Genomic DNA, 15,907 nt, shown 5'->3' on the forward strand with positions numbered 1-15,907 from the left:
TGCTCAGAGAGACGAAGCCTTGTTCTGTCACCCAGGCGGGAGTGCGGTGGCTATTCACAGACATGACTGTGGGTCATTGCAACCTTGAACTCCTGGGCTCAGGCAATCCTCCTGCCTCAGCCTCCCAAGTAGCTGGGCTTGCAGGTGCATGCCACCATGCCCAGCTAATTTTAATTTTTTTTTTTTTTTTTTTTTGTAAAGAGACAGGGTCTCACTATGTTGCCCAGGCTGGTTTCATACTCCTGGGCTCAGGTAGTCCTCCTGCCTCAGCCTCTGCAGTGGCTGGGACTGCAGATGTGTGCCACCACGCTTGGCTTAATATGTTTTATTTATTGAGCTGGGTCCTGGTTACATGGGTGTGTGCTGTTGTGGAAATTCATCAAGCTGTGCCCTTGGGAGCACTTTCTCGTATCTGTGTTAGGGTTCCACAAATGCTTACTTGAAAGCCAGAGGTGAGTAAATGCTGTTCTGAGGAATAAATGAGTCAGCATAAATCCGGTCCAGGAGCGGAGTACCAGCTGGCTCCTCTCCCTCTGTGTGACCTCAGGCAAGTCATTTCCTCTCTCTGAGCCTCGGTTTCCTTATTTGTACAAGACGATAATATCAGTTTCAAAAGATTCATGTACGCCTTTGTCTAGTCAAGTGTTTCCCGAGTGCCTATTATGTGCTAGGTGCTGGAGAGGCTGCAGAGAACTAACCAAACTTGGTTTCTGCGTTCCTGGAGCTGACAGATGATGGAGGTAGATAACATCCTAAACTCATACATGAGACATTTCTAGCTGGTAAGGAGGACCTAGAAGGAAATAGACTGCAATGAATGCTGAGCAAAACTGCCACTCTTTGAGCTGGAAAAATCAGGGAGGACTTCCCTGAGGAAGTGACATTTGCAGCCATTTGTATCTAGCAGATGGAATCCACTATGTCCATGTAACAAGCATTCCAAAAGTGCCAATGAATTAACATGTCCCTGAGAATAGCCCTCACCTAATAACTTTAGTGTATAAATACCCCAGCTCCCTCAACCCTTGTGTGGGATGACTCAGGTATGTGTCCTATGCTCTCCCCCAGGGCTTCCCAGTGAGACTGAGCTCCCTTGCCTACAATGGAAACTTGCTTGAAAACACATTATTTCCTGGCTGCCTCCAGTTCCCTGTGTCAGTACCTGGCTTGTTCACCTCTCTTTTTTTTCTTCTTGTTTTCTTTTCTCCCTTCCTCCCTTCCTCCCTTATTTCCTCTTTCTTTCTTTCTTTCCTTCTTCCTTTCTTCCTTCCTTCCCTCTTTTTTTCTTTGAGATAAGCTCTCACTCTGTTGTCCAGGCTGGAGTGCAGTGACATGATTATGGTTCACTGCAGCCTTGACCTCTCAGCCCAAGCAATCCTCTCACCTCAGCCTCCGGAGTAGCTGGGACTACAGGTACACAACATTATGCCTGGATAATTTTTTCTTTTTTTGAGACAGGGTCTCACTCTGTCTCCCAGGCTGGAGTGCAGTGGTGCGATTTCAGCTCACTGCAACCTCTGCCCCCTAGGCCCAAGTGATCCTCCTACCTCAGGCATGTGCCACCACCCCTGGCTAATTTTTTGGTATTTTTGTTAGAGACAGGGTTTTGTCATGTTGGCCAGGCTGGTCTTGAACTCCTGAGCTCAGGCGACCACCCTCCTCAGCCTCCCAAAATGTTGGGATTACAGGCACGAGCCACTGTGCCTGGCTATGCCTGGATAATTTTAAATTTTTTTTGCAGAGATGAGATTTCACTCTACTGTCCAGGTTGTTCTCGAACTCCTGAGCTCAGGTGATCCCCTTGCCTTGGCCTCCCAAAGTGCTGGGATTACAGATGTGAGCCACTGTGCCCTGCCCTGGGATCTCCTCTCAATAGACTACTTGTACTGGAATTATTGTCTTAAGGTCTGCTTTTGGGAAGACCCAAACTAGACAATGGATGCAAACACAGACATGAACAGAGACGTTCTTTCCATGCTGTCTTTATTGAAGGTCTGTGGCTGGCAGGGTCCTTGGAGGTGGCTCCCTCCTGGATCTCCGAGAGACACTCCTGGCAGGTCTTGGCTTTACAGTCTGGAAAAAGACAAGAGAGTGTGAGGCTTGGGAGTGGTTGTGGTGTGTGGCTGGGTCTGCCCTCCTGGTGGTGGAACCCTGGATCAGGGAGGGGACAGTGGCCCAAAGTGAGAGAGTGGGGACAAGATGGGTATGAGGTGGGTATGCTAGTCAATAACTTAATGAAATGGAGTGGCAGTATGTAGGTAGCACAAGATTATCCAGGTGTGATTCTAAAGTTGTTTTAGTGATGGCGACCTAAGGCTGGGATGAGGGCATCAGGTGAAAGTTGTGCTGGCATAAGAGCTGTCATCAGGGGTTAAGGAGTCAGGGACGAAACAAGCATCCTCAGAGTTGAGATTGTCTGGGCAGAGAATTGCAACACAGGATTAAGGACTGGACAGAGGTTGTGAAGGCAAAAGGTCACAGCCTGGGTTCCTGTTGTGTGGACAGAAGGCCTTCGGGTAGGGGCAGGGCTGAGATCAGAGTTCAGCGTGCTAGGATGAGGTGGTGCAGCCTGACAGGTTGTGACTTGGGTAGAGAAGCCATGAAGGCCAGGCTGAGGTTGTGAGGGCAGAGGGGCTGCTGGTAGGTGTCAGGGTCCATTACCTGGCTGTAAAGGTAGAGGTATTAGGAGCTGGGGAAAGGACAGGCTGGCTGGGTCTGGGGCTGAGCTGAGGCCGCACAGGCAGAAGTCACAGGATCAGGGATGTTGCCTGCAGAGTGACCCGCAAAGGCTGGGCCTGGGTTGCCTGAAAAGACGTGAGGCAGGGAAGCTGGGGGCCTGGCTGAGGCTGTGCAGGCACAGCGGTTACAGGCAGGGGGCAGGGACCTTGTGGAACTTGTGTAGACTGAGGGACGGCGGGCCGTGGTAGTGCAGGCTACGCAGACTCACCGCGGTGAAGTGCGGCCAGGTGCGCAGCAGATGGAAGAGCGCGTCGCCGGGGCAGTCGGTGCGCACCAGCTGGCGGTGGCCCAGCAGCCCGTAGTCCGGCCGCAGGAGGCCGGCGCGCACCGCACAACTCGGGAGTGTGTCGCGCACCGTGCGCAGAGCGGCCTCGGTGGGCAGCGCCGCGGTGTAGTTGCCCACTATGGCCACGCCAAAGCCGCGGGAGTTGTGGCCGAGCGTGTGCGCGCCCACCCAGTGCCAGCCGCGTCCCTCGTACACGTAGCCATCCGAACCCACCACGAAACTGCGGAGGGGAGGGAGAAGCAAGCACCATGCGGCGTCACGGGGGCCCGGGCCCTTATCCGCGCCCCTCCCGGATTCTGTTGGTGTGCCAAGGGCCACCGACCCCAAGACCGGCGCGATCGCGCCACCTCTGTCCCATCCAGCTCTGTTCCACTCTCACAACAGCTGCCACTCCAGAACCGTTCGGTTTCTCTGGATCCGCGCTTCAGTACTGGCACGCCCCTTTCTGCCCTCCTCCTCCCCACCTCTGCCTTTTCTCAAGTCCAGTTCTTGCCCAATTCAGAGCGCTTTTCTGGTTTTTGGGGGTATTTTTTTCTCCTTTTCCTTTTCCTTTTCCTTCCTTCCTTCCTTCGGGGTATTTTTTTCTCCTTTTCCTTTTCTCCTTCCTTCCTTCCTTCCTTCCTTCCTTCCTTCCTTCCTTCCTTCCTTCCTTCCTTCCTTCTTTCTTTTCTTTTCTTTTCTTTTCTTTTTTGATGGAGTTTCGCTTTTGTCGCTCAGGCTGAAGTGCAAGGGTGCGATCTCGGCTCACTGTCACCACCACCTCCCGGGTTCAAGCGATTCTCCTACCTCAGCCTCCGGAGTAGCTGGGATTACAGGCACCCTCCACCACGCCCATCTAATTCTTTTTTTTTTTTTAATTTTTATTTTTAGTGGAGACGGGGTTTAGCCATGTTGGTCAGGCTAGTCTCAGGCGATCCTCCCGCCTCGGCCTCCCAAAGTGCTGGGATTACAGGCGTGAGCCACCACACCCGGCCTCTTTCTTCTTTTCGATACGGGTTCTCACTCTGTCACTCAGGCTAGAGTGCAGAGGTGCGATCATAACTCACTCAAGCCTGAACTCCTGGGATCCAGCGATCCTCCCACGTTAGCCTGCCAAGTAGCTGGGACTACAGTTGCGCAACACCATCCCCGGCTGTTTTTGTTTTGTTTTGTTTTGTTTTTTTAATTTTTTTATTTGTAGAGATGGGGGGGGATGTCTTCCTATATCGCTCAGGCTGGTCTCGAACTCCTGGGCTCAAGCGAGCCTGCCGTCTCAGCCTCCCAAAGTGATGAGATTACAGGTGGGAGCCACCGCACCAGGCCTCTTTGTCTGTTTTAGGCTATCTCTGCCTGGCCCCAGACCCAGACTCTGCCACAGGTCCCGCTCCTCTCCCAGATCCCGCCTCCTGTCCTAGTTCTCTACCCTGACTCGAGTCCCACGGTTTAGCTATTCCCGGTCCCTGTTAAGGCCCCGCCCCTAGCCTAGGCCACGCCACCTCTCCAACTTGTCTGTCTCTATCAGGACTCCTCCTTGGTCTTGCCAGCTTTCCTAGAGTTCAGACCCGGTCCCCTGCATCAGGCTCCACCCACTCAGACCCCACCCCCGAACGTGGGCCCAGCCCCCGCCCCGGTCGGGCCGCTCCCACCTGTAGCCGATATCTTCCCAGCCTTGCGTGTCCTGGTGGTAGCGCTGCATGGAGCGCATGTTGGCTGCGCAGCGCGCGAAGTCCGTGCAGGGTGGTGCAGGCACGTAGGTGTGATGCACGTACAAGAATCCTAGCGGCAGCTGCAGCGGCGTCGGGCGGCCCTGATAAGGCGCCGCTCCCCAGCGGCAACGGGGATGGATGGCGGGGCATCCTACAGGCAAGGGGATTCAAGGCTGGGGTCAGGAAGTGTTTCTCTGCCTGCCCCCTCCACCCCCATTAAAGCGCACATACAGACCATCCCTCAGCCTCCTGTCAGATTTGGAAAGGGTCCAGTCTCACCCCACATTGGTCCTCCCTGGGCACTAACTATACTCAACTAAATCTATTTTATTTTTATTAAAAAAAATTGAGGGTGGGCCGGACGTAGTGGGTCACACCTGTAATCCCAGCACTTTGGGAGGACGAGGCGGGTGGATCACTTGAGGTCAGGAGTTTGAGACCAGCCTGGCCAACATGGTGAAACCTGGTCTCTACTAAAAATACAAAAATCAGCCAGGCATGGTGGCACATGCCTGTAACCCCAGCTACTTGGGAGGCTGAGGCATGAGATTACTTGCTTGAACCCGGGAGGTGGAGGTTGCAGTGAGCCGAGATTGTGCCATTGCACGCCAGCCTGGGCGACAGAGCAAGACTCTGTCTCAAAAAGAAAAAAAAAAATTGGGGGTGGGGGCAGGCATGGTGGCTCACTCCTGTAATCTCAGAACTTTGGGAGGCTGAGGTGGGTGGATCGCTTGAGCCCAGGAGTTCAAGACCAACCTGGGCAACATAGTGAGACCTCATTTTCTAGAAAAAAAGAAACCAGATTTCCCAAAGCAATCTACAGATTCAATGCAAACTCTATCAAAATACCAATGTCATTTTTCACAGAATCAGACAAAAGTACCCTGAAATTTATAAGGAACCAAAAATGAGCCCAAATAGCAAAAGCAATTCTAAGCAAAATGAGCAAGGTATCACATTACCTGACTTCAAATTTTACTACAAAACTACAGTAACCAAAACAGCATGGTACTGTTACAAAAATAGACACATAGACCAATGGAATGAAATAGAGAACTCAGAAGTAAAGCCGCACACCTACAAACAATATTTTTCAACTAAGTCCACAAAAATAAGCAATCGGAAAAGGACTCCCTATTCAGTAAATGGTGCTAATGGTATGGGGACAACTGGCCAACCGTATGCAGAAGAATGAAACTGGACCCCTAACTCTTACCATATACAAAAATTAACTCAAGGCCAGGTGCACTGGCTCATGCCTGTAATCCCAGCACTTTTGGAGGCTGAGGTGGGTGGATCACCTGAGGTCAAGAGTTGGAGACCAGCCTGGCCAACTTGGTGAAACCCCGTCTCTACTAAAAATATAAAAGTTAGCTGGGCATGGTGGTGGGTGCCTGTAATCCCATCTATGTGGGAGGCTGAGGCAGTAGAATCACTTGAACCCAGGAGGCAGAGGTTGCAGTGAGCTGAGATCACGCCTTGGCACTCCAGCCTGGGCAACAGAGCAAAAACTCAGTCTCAAAAAAAAAAAAAAAAAAAAAAAAGGCCAGGCGCGGTGGCTCAGGCCTGTAATCCCAGCACTTTGGGAGGCTGAGGCGGGCGGATCACCTGAGGTCGGGAGTTCGAGACCAGCCTGACCAACATGGAGAAACCCCATCTCTACTAAAAATACAAAAAGTAGACGGTTGTGGTGGCACATGCCTGTAATCCCAGCTACTCGGGAAGCTGAGGCAGGAGAATCACTTGAACCTGGGAGGCAGAGGTTGTGGTGAGCCAACATCGTGCCATTGTACTCCAGCCTGGGCAACAAGAGCGAAACTCCGTCTCAAAAAAAAAAAAAAAAAAAAAAAAAAAAAAAAAAAAAAAAAAATTCACTCAAGATGGATTAAAGACTTACGTGTAAGACGTGAAACTCTAAAATACCAGAAGAAAACCTAAGGAAAACATTTCTGAACGTTGGGCTAGGCAGAGAATTCATGACTAAGACCTCAAAAGCACAGGCAAAAGAAACAAAAATAGACAAACAGGACTTAATTAAACCAAAAAGCTTCTGCACACCAAAGACATAATCAATAGAATGAACAGTCAACTTTCAGAGTGGAAGAAAATATTTGCAAACTATGCACTTGGTAGGCGACTAATACCCAGAATTTACGAGGAACTCAAACAACTCAAGGAAAAAAAAAAGGAAAGAAAGAAAGAAAGAAAGAAAGAAAGACCCACTAAAAAGTGGGCAAAGGACATTGATAGACATTTTTCAAAAGAAGATATACACATGGTCAATAGGCAAAGGAAAACATGCTCAACATCACCAATCATCAGAGAAATGCAAATTAAAACCACAAAGACATACCATCTTACTCTAATCATAATAGCTATTATTACAAAGACAGAAAAGCCGAGTGATGGCTCACGCCTGTAACCCCAGCACTTTGGGAGGCTGAGGTGGGTGGATCACCTGAGGTTAGGAGTTTGAGATCAGCCTGGGCCAACATGGTGAAACTCTGTCTCTACTAAAAATGCAAAAATTAGCTGGGCGTGGTGGCAGGCACCTGTAATCCCAGTTACTTAGGAGGCTGAGGCAGGAGAAACACTTGAACCCAGGAGGCGGAGGTTGCAGTGAGCCAAGATCGTGCCATTGCACTGCAGCCTGGGAGACAAGAGTGAAACTCTGTCTAAAATAATAATAATAATAATAATAATAATTTGGAACTATCATTCAATCCAGCAATCCCACTACTGGATAGCTACCCAAAGGAAAATAAATCATTATATTAAAAAGATACCTGCATTCACATGTTGATCAGGACACTATTCACAATAGCAAAGGTAGGGAATTAACTTAAGTGTCCATCAACAGAGAATTGGATAAAGAAAATATAATATATATCACAGACCTGGATGGCTCTGGGTCTGAGAGCCCTAGATGAAGATCAGGCCCAGGTTTCCAGCCAGGGTGATTGCCAGGAGGCTGTCCACAGTGGTTGGCAGGAAATGGAATACTACTTAGCCATAAAAAATGAAATAATGTCAGCCGGACACGGTGGCTCACGCCCGTAATACTAGCACTTTGGGAGAACGAGGGTGAATCATGAGGTCAGGAGATGGAGACAATCCTGATAAAATGGTGAAACTCCGTCTCTACTAAAAATACAAAAAATTACCCAGACATGGTGGCACATGCCTGTAGTCCCAGCTACTCAGGAAACTGAGGCAGGAGAGTTGCTTGAACCCAGGAGGCGGAGGTTGCAGTGAGCTGAGATCGTGCCACTGCACTCTCCAGCCTGGGGGACAGAGAAAAAAAAAGGAAATAATGTCTTTTGCAGCAACATGGATGGAACTGGAGGTCATTATCTCAAGTGAAACGAGTCAAACACAGAGAGACAAATACTATAAGTTCTCACTTATAAATGGGAGCTAAATAATGTGTATGCATGGATGTAGTGTGTGGAAAGATAGACAGTGGAGATTCAGAAGGGTGAGGGGGAGAGAGGAGGGAAGATGATGACAGATTGCTTAATGGGTCGATGTATGTTATTGGAGTGGTGGGTACCCTAAAAGCCTAGACTTGACCACTATGCAATCTATGCGAGTAACAAGGTTACACTCGTACCCCATAAATTAATGCAAATAAATAAAATGAAACAAAACAAAATCAGATGAACACTCTCCTATTCATCCCTCAAGGCCCAACTCTGGCATTTCCTCACCTGTGCAGCTGTCCCACCCACCCCCGACCAGATCCCTTATTGCCACCTCTGGTCTCTCCTAGTCCTCAACTTCCCTGAACATATGGAGTTGGGGGCGTCTGTATCTGTAATGGGAAGCATCATAGGGTGTGGGGAACCTCCTTACCCAGGAAGGCCTCAGTGAACTCCTTGGTAGCATTGGCGGCCACCTGGGCCAGCTGTTCTTGGCTCATGCACCGAAGCTGGGAGTGTACCGGCTCCAGCCTCTGTAGAAGGACAAGGGTTCCCCACACCTGCTGGGCCAGGATGGAGGCTGAAGTCAGAGCAGCCCCATTCTGCCGTCGGAAGTTGCTGCGGAACCCTGGGTCTCTGGCCACCCCCGCCCCATAGTACTGGCTCAGCAAGTGGCTGAGGGATGGTCGGGGCTCAGGAGTCCGGCTCAGGTAGTCTCCAAGGATGACCCCATCCAGGGCACCATTGAGGAAGGCCGTGGTTAACAGAGATGCCTTGGGGTCCAGGAGAGTAAAGGTCCGAGGGGCAGAGAGCTGGTCCCAGCAGCCCTCAGTTCCCAGGTCTGGATGGCTCTGGGTCTGGGGACCCTGGAGGAAGGTCAGGCCCAGGTTTCCAGCCAGAGTGACTGCCAGGAGGCTGTCCACCATGGTCGGGGGGGTCTTGGCTTTGGCATCTGGCAAGGAAGCTTGGACATCTGGACAACCTGTTGTAGCATCTGGAGAGTTGGCTCCAATATCTGCAGTGGTGACATCTGGAGAGGCATCCCTGAGTCCTGGGGTGGAGGTGGCTTTTACATCTGGAGCAATGGCCACAATATCTGGAAAGGTGACTCCAGCCTCCCGAGAGGTAGCCGTGCTGTCCAACGGCAAGTTTATGACCTTGCGCCCTTGCAGCCCTGCCTCCAGCCCTGCCAGCAGAGGCTCCACGGCCACAGTCGAGCCATCGGGTGCCAGCACCACCCCGTATTCCTGCCCTTCTCGTACATCATGTTGGGCCACCTCCTTGATCAGGCCTTGCAGCTCTGGGCTCAGTGGGTAGGGATCCAACTCTGCAGCATCGAGGCTCTGCACCCCCAGCAGGAAGTGGTAGAGGCGATTGTGGGGGCCAGAGTTTGAGGCTGACAGCAGCCACGCAGAAGCTGTGTGGCTGGCATTGGCAGCAGGCACCTTCTGCTCCAGCTCAGTCAGGGCCTGGATGACAGAGTCCATGAGCAGGGGCAGGGAGGCTGCAGGAGGAAAGAATATGTTAGCCCAACCCCACCCATTGCTGAGCTTCCTTGTATTGATTCCACTTCTTCCCAATGCTCCCAGCCCTCCATCTGATAACCCCGTGACCCCCAATGCTATTCTTGTATAGATGAGGAAACTGAGGCACATAGACTGTTGCTCAGACTGTCTGTGAGTACTAGGGAGCCATAACAGGTTTATGAGCAGGAGAGAGGTGTGACCAGCCTGGCATCCTAAGACTCCTTTCTTAGGCTTAGATTTGTTTATTTGGCTGCCATAAGGAAATGGATTTTTGGGGTGCCAGGATAGAAAAGGGGAGACAGTGTGGAGGTGAGAGATGAAGGTGGCAGAAGGTAGGTAGTGACATTGCAGTGGACAAAAGTGGAAAAGTCCCCAGATCTTGAGAAGCAGAGATGGACGGTCTTTTGTGATGGATTGAAGTTAAAAGTTGGGGATGTTAGAGGGAAAGGTATTTTGAAAGATGCCTGGGACTGGCTGCGGTGGCTCAGGTGTGTAATCCCAGCACTTTGGGAGGTCAAGGTGAGAGGATCACCTGAGATCAGGAGTTCAAGGCCAGCCTGGTCAACACCGTGAAACCCCATCTCTAATAAAAATACAAAAATTAGCCAGGCACGGTGGTGTGTGCCTGTAATCCCAGCTACTCGAGAGGCTGAGATGGGAGAATCACTTGAACCCGGGAGGTGGAGGTTGCAGTGAGCCCAGATCGCGCCACTGCACTCCAGCCTGGGCAACAGAGTGAGACTTTGTCTCAAACAAACAAACAAAAACAAAAAACATAAAACAAAAAATAAACAATAAAAGGTCAGGCGCGGTGGCTCACGCCTGTAATCCCAGCACTTTGGGAGGCCAAGGAGGGTGGATCACCTGAGGTCAGGAGTTCAGGACCAGCCGGATCAACAGGGCAGAACTCTGTCGCTACTAAAAATAAAAAAATTCGCTGGGCGCGGTGGCACACACCTGTAATCCTAGCTACTTAGGAGGCTGAGGCAAGAGAACTGCTTGAACCCAGGAGGTGGACGTTGCAGTGAACACAGGACCCCCTCACTGCATTCCAGCCTGGGTGACAGAGTGAGACTCCATGTCAAAATAAATAAATAAATAAATAAAATTAAAATAAATAAATAAAATAAAAAGAAAGATGCCTGAGAGGCAGGGGGAGGAGCAGGATGGACTTGTGCCATGTTGGGGAAATGTCAGTGGCTGAACTGCAAACCTAGAAATGCTAAGTTAGGCTCAGAGCTGGTTCAGAGATGGGTTATCAAATAATAACTAACATTCAGTAAACATTTACTATGTGCTAGCTACTAGTCTAGGTGACTTATATATTAATAGTTTAACTCATTTAATCTTCACAATCCTTGTGAATTAGGTCCTATTAGCCCCCGTCTTAGTATGTTGGTGCTGCTATAACAGAATCTCTGAGGTTGGGTAATTTATAAAAGACAGAAATTTGGCCGGGCGTGCTGACTCATGCCTGTAATCCCAACACTTTGGGAGGCCGAGGCAGGCAGATCACTTGAGGTCAGGAGCTTGAGAACAGTCTGGCCAACATGGTGAAACCCCGTTTCTACTAAAAATACGAAAGTTAGCCAGGCATGGTGGTGGGCGCCTGTAATCCCGGCTACTCGGGAGGCTGAGACAGGAGGATCTCTTGAACTCGGGAGGTGGAGGTTGCAGTGAGCTGAGATCGTGCTGCTGCACTCTAGCCTGGGCGAAAGAGTGAGACTCTGTCTTTAAAAAAAAAAAAAAAGAAGAAGAACAGGAATTTATTTCTCACAGTTCTAGAGGCTGGGATGTCCAAGATCAAGGCACTGGCATCTGGGACTTCCCAGCCTGCAGAACTGCAAGAAAGTAAATTTCTCTTCTTTACAAATTTACTCGGTTTCAGGTACTCTGGCATAGAAGCACAAAGGGACTAAGATAGTGTCCCTTTGCAGATGAGGCATCTGAAGCACAGAGAGGTTAAATTACCTGCCTAAGGTCACACAGCAAGGAAGTGGCAGAGGCAGGATTTGCCTTTTTGTTTTGTTTTGTTTTTTTGAGATGGAGTCTTGCTGTGTCATCTAGGCTGGAGTGCAGCAGTGCTCAGCTCACTGCAACCTCCGTCTCCTGATTTCAAGTGATTTTCTGGCCTCAGCCTCCTGAGTAGCTGGGATTGCAGGTGCCTGCCACCACGCCTGGCTAATTTTTGTATTTTCAGTAGAGATGGGGTTTCACCATGTTGGCCAGGCTGGTCTCGAACTCCTGATCTCAAGTCATCTGCCTGCCTTGGTCTCCCAAAGTGCTGGGATTACAGGCCCAGCCAGAGGTAGAATTTGAATCCAGGAAGTCTTACTCGCCACACTCTCCTGTCTAGAATCTAGGTTCTTCTCCAGTCCACCACCTAATTCCTGTGTAGCTTTGTTCTTCTCTGCAAAAAAAAAAAAAAATACCCTTTCTGGCTTCTCCACCAAATCATTTCTCTTTCTTCCTAGACTAGCTCTTACGTCTCCTCCTCCAGGAAGCCTTCCCTACTTTTGCTCCCCAGGCCACAGATTCCTCCCCCTATCCTTGCCCTGACTCTGTGGAGCTGGGAATATCTATGTCCACATGCTGGAGGTTCTTTGAGAGCTTGAGTCTCCAGCCTCACTTCATGCAGGGCAAGACACAGATGGGACAGCAGTACACCTTCTGCGGAGCCAAGAGGTTTGGTCCCAGAACTCTACCCCCTGACTCACCTGTCCCTGGGTCTGACCACAGTAGCAATCCGAGCAGGATCCAGAGGACACCCTGGGCCATTGTTGCTGGGTTCCAGCTTCCAAGGGATATTCCTGGTTGGCCTCGGCAGAGAACCTCGGCAGTGCTGGACGGAGACAGGCACAGAGAACTGAGCAGAGCCTTTGGCCACTGTCAAAGTCCAGCGGTGAATGACAGACCTGCCTCTCGTAGAGCTGTGGGCGGGAGGCAGCAGGGACATGGGGCAGCGTACCCTGGGTCAAGGTCATCTGGGCCTCATGGTCTCCCCCAGTCTCTTCTGTCCCTCCTAGGCTGAGGTCAGTGGTCAGGAAGCCAGGCCCATCCCCAGTGGGGCCTGAAGACCAGGTGGTTCAGGCTCTATAAACTCTGCCTATTCTCCAGAGAGGTAGACCGAGGCCAGCCCAGCAAGCCTTGTCCCCTCCCCATGGTGACAGCTCTGTAGCCACTGCTGGCCACCAGAGGGGACTCTCAGCTGCCGCCTGCTCTACTGGTAAGACCAGCTGTGTTGAGGGAGAAGAGAGAAGCAGAGGCCTGAAGCTGGCACTGCCTCCTGCTTTTTTTTTTGCAACCAACACTTCAGGCTCAGGCAGAGCATGGGTGCAGGGGCCGAGGACAATGTTTGCCAAGGCCTGCTCCGAGCCCACGGGGACCAGGAGCTATCACCTCTCATCCAGTTCCAGCCCCTAATTCCAAGCCACCAGCAGTAGCTGAGAGCAGGGGTTGAGCTTGAGTGTTCAGGACCCTGGCATTGTCCCAGGAGCTGACTTCTGGACTCACCTGGACTGAGAGTGAATTGTCCTTCCTCTTCTCCGGGTGCCCGTGACTGAGACGTGCAGAATGGGCCCATCTCCCCTTTATTCTGGCATCAGGTGAGGCAGGATGACGAGACCGGGCTGTTGTGTATGTAAATTGCTTCCCTGTGGGGCTCTCACTTCAAAACCACCCCGAGGAGTTTCCAGGAGACCCACTGGGCTGGGGACTCAGCCAGGGCGGGCCTGGGAATGTCCAGCCTGAGCCAGGCCTGGGATTCCCCTGGGGGCCACCCCTGGGACCTCCTCAGATGTCCTCTTTCGGGGGACCTCCCAGCAAAAAGCTGGGCACATAGTGGAGGCTCAGGATGTAGGGTGCTAAGGGATAGAATGGATGGGGGACACTTCCCAGGGGAGTCAGAGACAATGTCCTCCTCCAAGCTCGTTCCCCAAGATTTGGGGATAGGAACTCTGCTTGGTAGAACCATGTGAAGGTTGTAGGCTGAGGCAGGGACTAGGGTGAGGCATCCTCTTTGCTGCAAAATTTAAGACTGAAAATCTAAGTCACCTGTTTATATATATATATATTAGATGGAGTCTCGCTCTGTCGCCCGGGCTGGAGTGCAACAGCACGATCTCATCTCATTACAATCTCCACCTCCCAGATTCAAGCAATTCTCCTGCCTTCCTGCCTCAGCCTACCAAGTAGCTGGGATTATAGGCATGCGCCACCATGCCTGACTAATTTTTGTAATTTTAGTAGAGACGGGGTTTCGCCATGTTGGCCAGGCTGGTCTTGAACTCCCGGGTTCAGGTGATCCACCCACCTTGGCCTCGCAAAGTGCTGGGATGACAAGCGTGAGCCACTGTGACCGGCTGATAAATAATTTTAAGACTTTTTTTAAGAACAGTTTTATTATTATTATTATTTTTAAAGATGGGTCTTGCTATGCTGGCCAGGTTGGTCTTAGACTCTGGCCTCAAGCAATCCTCCTGCTTTGGCCTCCCAAAGTGCTAGGATTTCGGGCATGAACCACTGCACCCAGCTTTATTTTAAATTTTATTATTATTATTTTTTGAGACAGGGTCTCCCTCTGTCACCCAGGCTGGAGTGTAGTGGTTAGATCTTGGCTCACTGCCACCCTGCCAGTGAGTGATTCTCCTGCCTCAACCTCCCAAAGAGCTGGAATTACAGGTGCCCTCCCACCACTTCCAGTTAATTTTGTATTTTTAGTGGAGACGGAGTTTCAGCATGTTGGTCAGGCTGGTCTCAAATTGCCGACCTCAGGTGATCCACCTGTCTTGGCCTCCCAAAGTGCTGAGATTACAGGCTTTTTTTTTTTTTTTTTTTTGAAACAGACTTTCGCTCTGTTGCCTAGGCTGGAGTGTAGTGGCTTTATCTCGGCTCACTGCAGCCTCTGCCTCCCAGGTTCAAGCTATTCTCCGGCCTCAGCCTCCCAAGCAGCTGGGATTGGCACCTGTCACCATGCCCAGCTGATTTTTGTATTTTTAGTAGAGATGGAGTTTTACCATGTTGGCCAGGTTGGTCTTGAACTCCTGACCTCAGGTGATCCACCCGCATCGGCCTCTATTTTTAATTTTTTGTAGAGATGAGTGTCTCGCTGTGTTGGCGAGGCTGGTCTCAATCTCTTGGACTCAAGGGATCCTCCTGCCTTAGCCTCCCAAAGTCCTGGGATTACAGGCGTGAGCCACCATGCCTGGCCTTGAGCAGTTTTAGGCTCATGGCAAAATTGAGCAAAAGTTACAGAGAGTTCTACCCCCTGCCTTGACACATGCACAGACTCTCCTATTATCACTGTCCAGCACCAGAATGGTATACCTCTTATAATCGATGAACCTTCACTGACACATCATTATCACCCAAAGTTCATAGTTTCCATTAGGGTTTGCTCTTGGTGGTGTATATTCTATGGGTTTGGACAAATGTATAATGACATGTGTCCGCCATTAGAGTGTCATATGGAGTACAGTTGACCCTTGAACAACATGGGTTTGACCTGTGCGGGTCAACTTATGCATGAATTTGTTTCAATAAAAATTACATGGACTGTGCCTGCCTCTCCTCTCTCCCCTTCCACCTCTTCCACCTCTGCCACCCCTGAGACAGCAAGACCCCTCCTCTTCCTCCTCCTCAGCCTACTCAACATGAAGATGGTGAGGATGAAGACCTTTATGATGATTCTCTACTTAATGAATAGTAAATAAATTCCTCTTCCATATTTCCTTCCTTCCTTCTTTCCTTCCTTCTTTCCTTCCTCCCTCCCTCCCTCTCTCTCTTTCTCCCCTTCCTTCCTTCCTTCCTTCCTTCCTTCCTTCCTTCCTTCCTTCCTTCCTTCCTTCCTTCCTTCCTTCCTTCCTTCCTTCCCTCCTTTCTCTCTCTCTCTCTCTCTCTCTCTCTGTCTCTGGCAGAGTCTCATTCTGTTGTCCAGGCTGGAGTACAGTGGCATAATCTCGGCTCACTGCAGAGTCCGCCTCCCGGGTTCAAGCGATTCTCCTGCCTCAGCCTCCTGAGTAGCTGGGATTACAGGTGCCTGCCACTATGCCCAGATAATTTTTGTAGTTTTAGCAGAGATAGGGTTTCACTATGTTGGGCAGGCTGATCTCGAACTCCTGACATCAGGTGACCATCCACCTCGGCCTCCCAAAGTGCTGGGATTACAGGCATGAGCCACTGCGCCGGGCACGTGGATTTTTTTCAATGAATTACATGAAGTGTGTCTGCCTCTCCTCTCTCCCCTTCCAC

General features: G+C 50.6%; 1 protein-coding gene across 1 annotated transcript; it reads right to left on the reverse strand.

Moving 5' to 3' along the window:
- Nucleotides 1-1,966: 1,966 nt before the first annotated feature.
- PGLYRP2 (peptidoglycan recognition protein 2) lies at nucleotides 1,967-12,566 on the reverse strand. Its single transcript, XM_005588291.4, has 5 exons — nucleotides 12,376-12,566; nucleotides 8,566-9,636; nucleotides 4,651-4,861; nucleotides 2,948-3,245; nucleotides 1,967-2,073 (listed from the first exon to the last, which is right to left on the reverse strand). The coding sequence occupies exons 1-5, from the start codon at nucleotides 12,434-12,436 to the stop codon at nucleotides 1,984-1,986; spliced, it is 1,731 nt and encodes a 576-aa protein (XP_005588348.3). The 5' UTR covers nucleotides 12,437-12,566; the 3' UTR covers nucleotides 1,967-1,983.
- Nucleotides 12,567-15,907: the final 3,341 nt, after the last annotated feature.

Source organism: Macaca fascicularis, chromosome 19 (assembly GCF_037993035.2).
Source record: "Macaca fascicularis isolate 582-1 chromosome 19, T2T-MFA8v1.1".
NCBI classification, from domain to species: Eukaryota; Metazoa; Chordata; class Mammalia; order Primates; family Cercopithecidae; genus Macaca; species Macaca fascicularis.

Coding starts and splice junctions, on each gene's coding strand:
- PGLYRP2 (XM_005588291.4), bottom strand. CDS start 12,436: ATGGCCCAGGGTGTCCTCTGGATCCTGCTCGGATTGCTACTGTGGTCA. Junction 4,862..8,565: donor GTTCACTGAGGCCTTCCTGG/GTAAGGAGGTTC, acceptor CCTTGCCTGTAG/GATGCCCCGCCATCCATCCC. Junction 2,074..2,947: donor CCTGGCCGCACTTCACCGCG/GTGAGTCTGCGT, acceptor GTCTTTTTCCAG/ACTGTAAAGCCAAGACCTGC.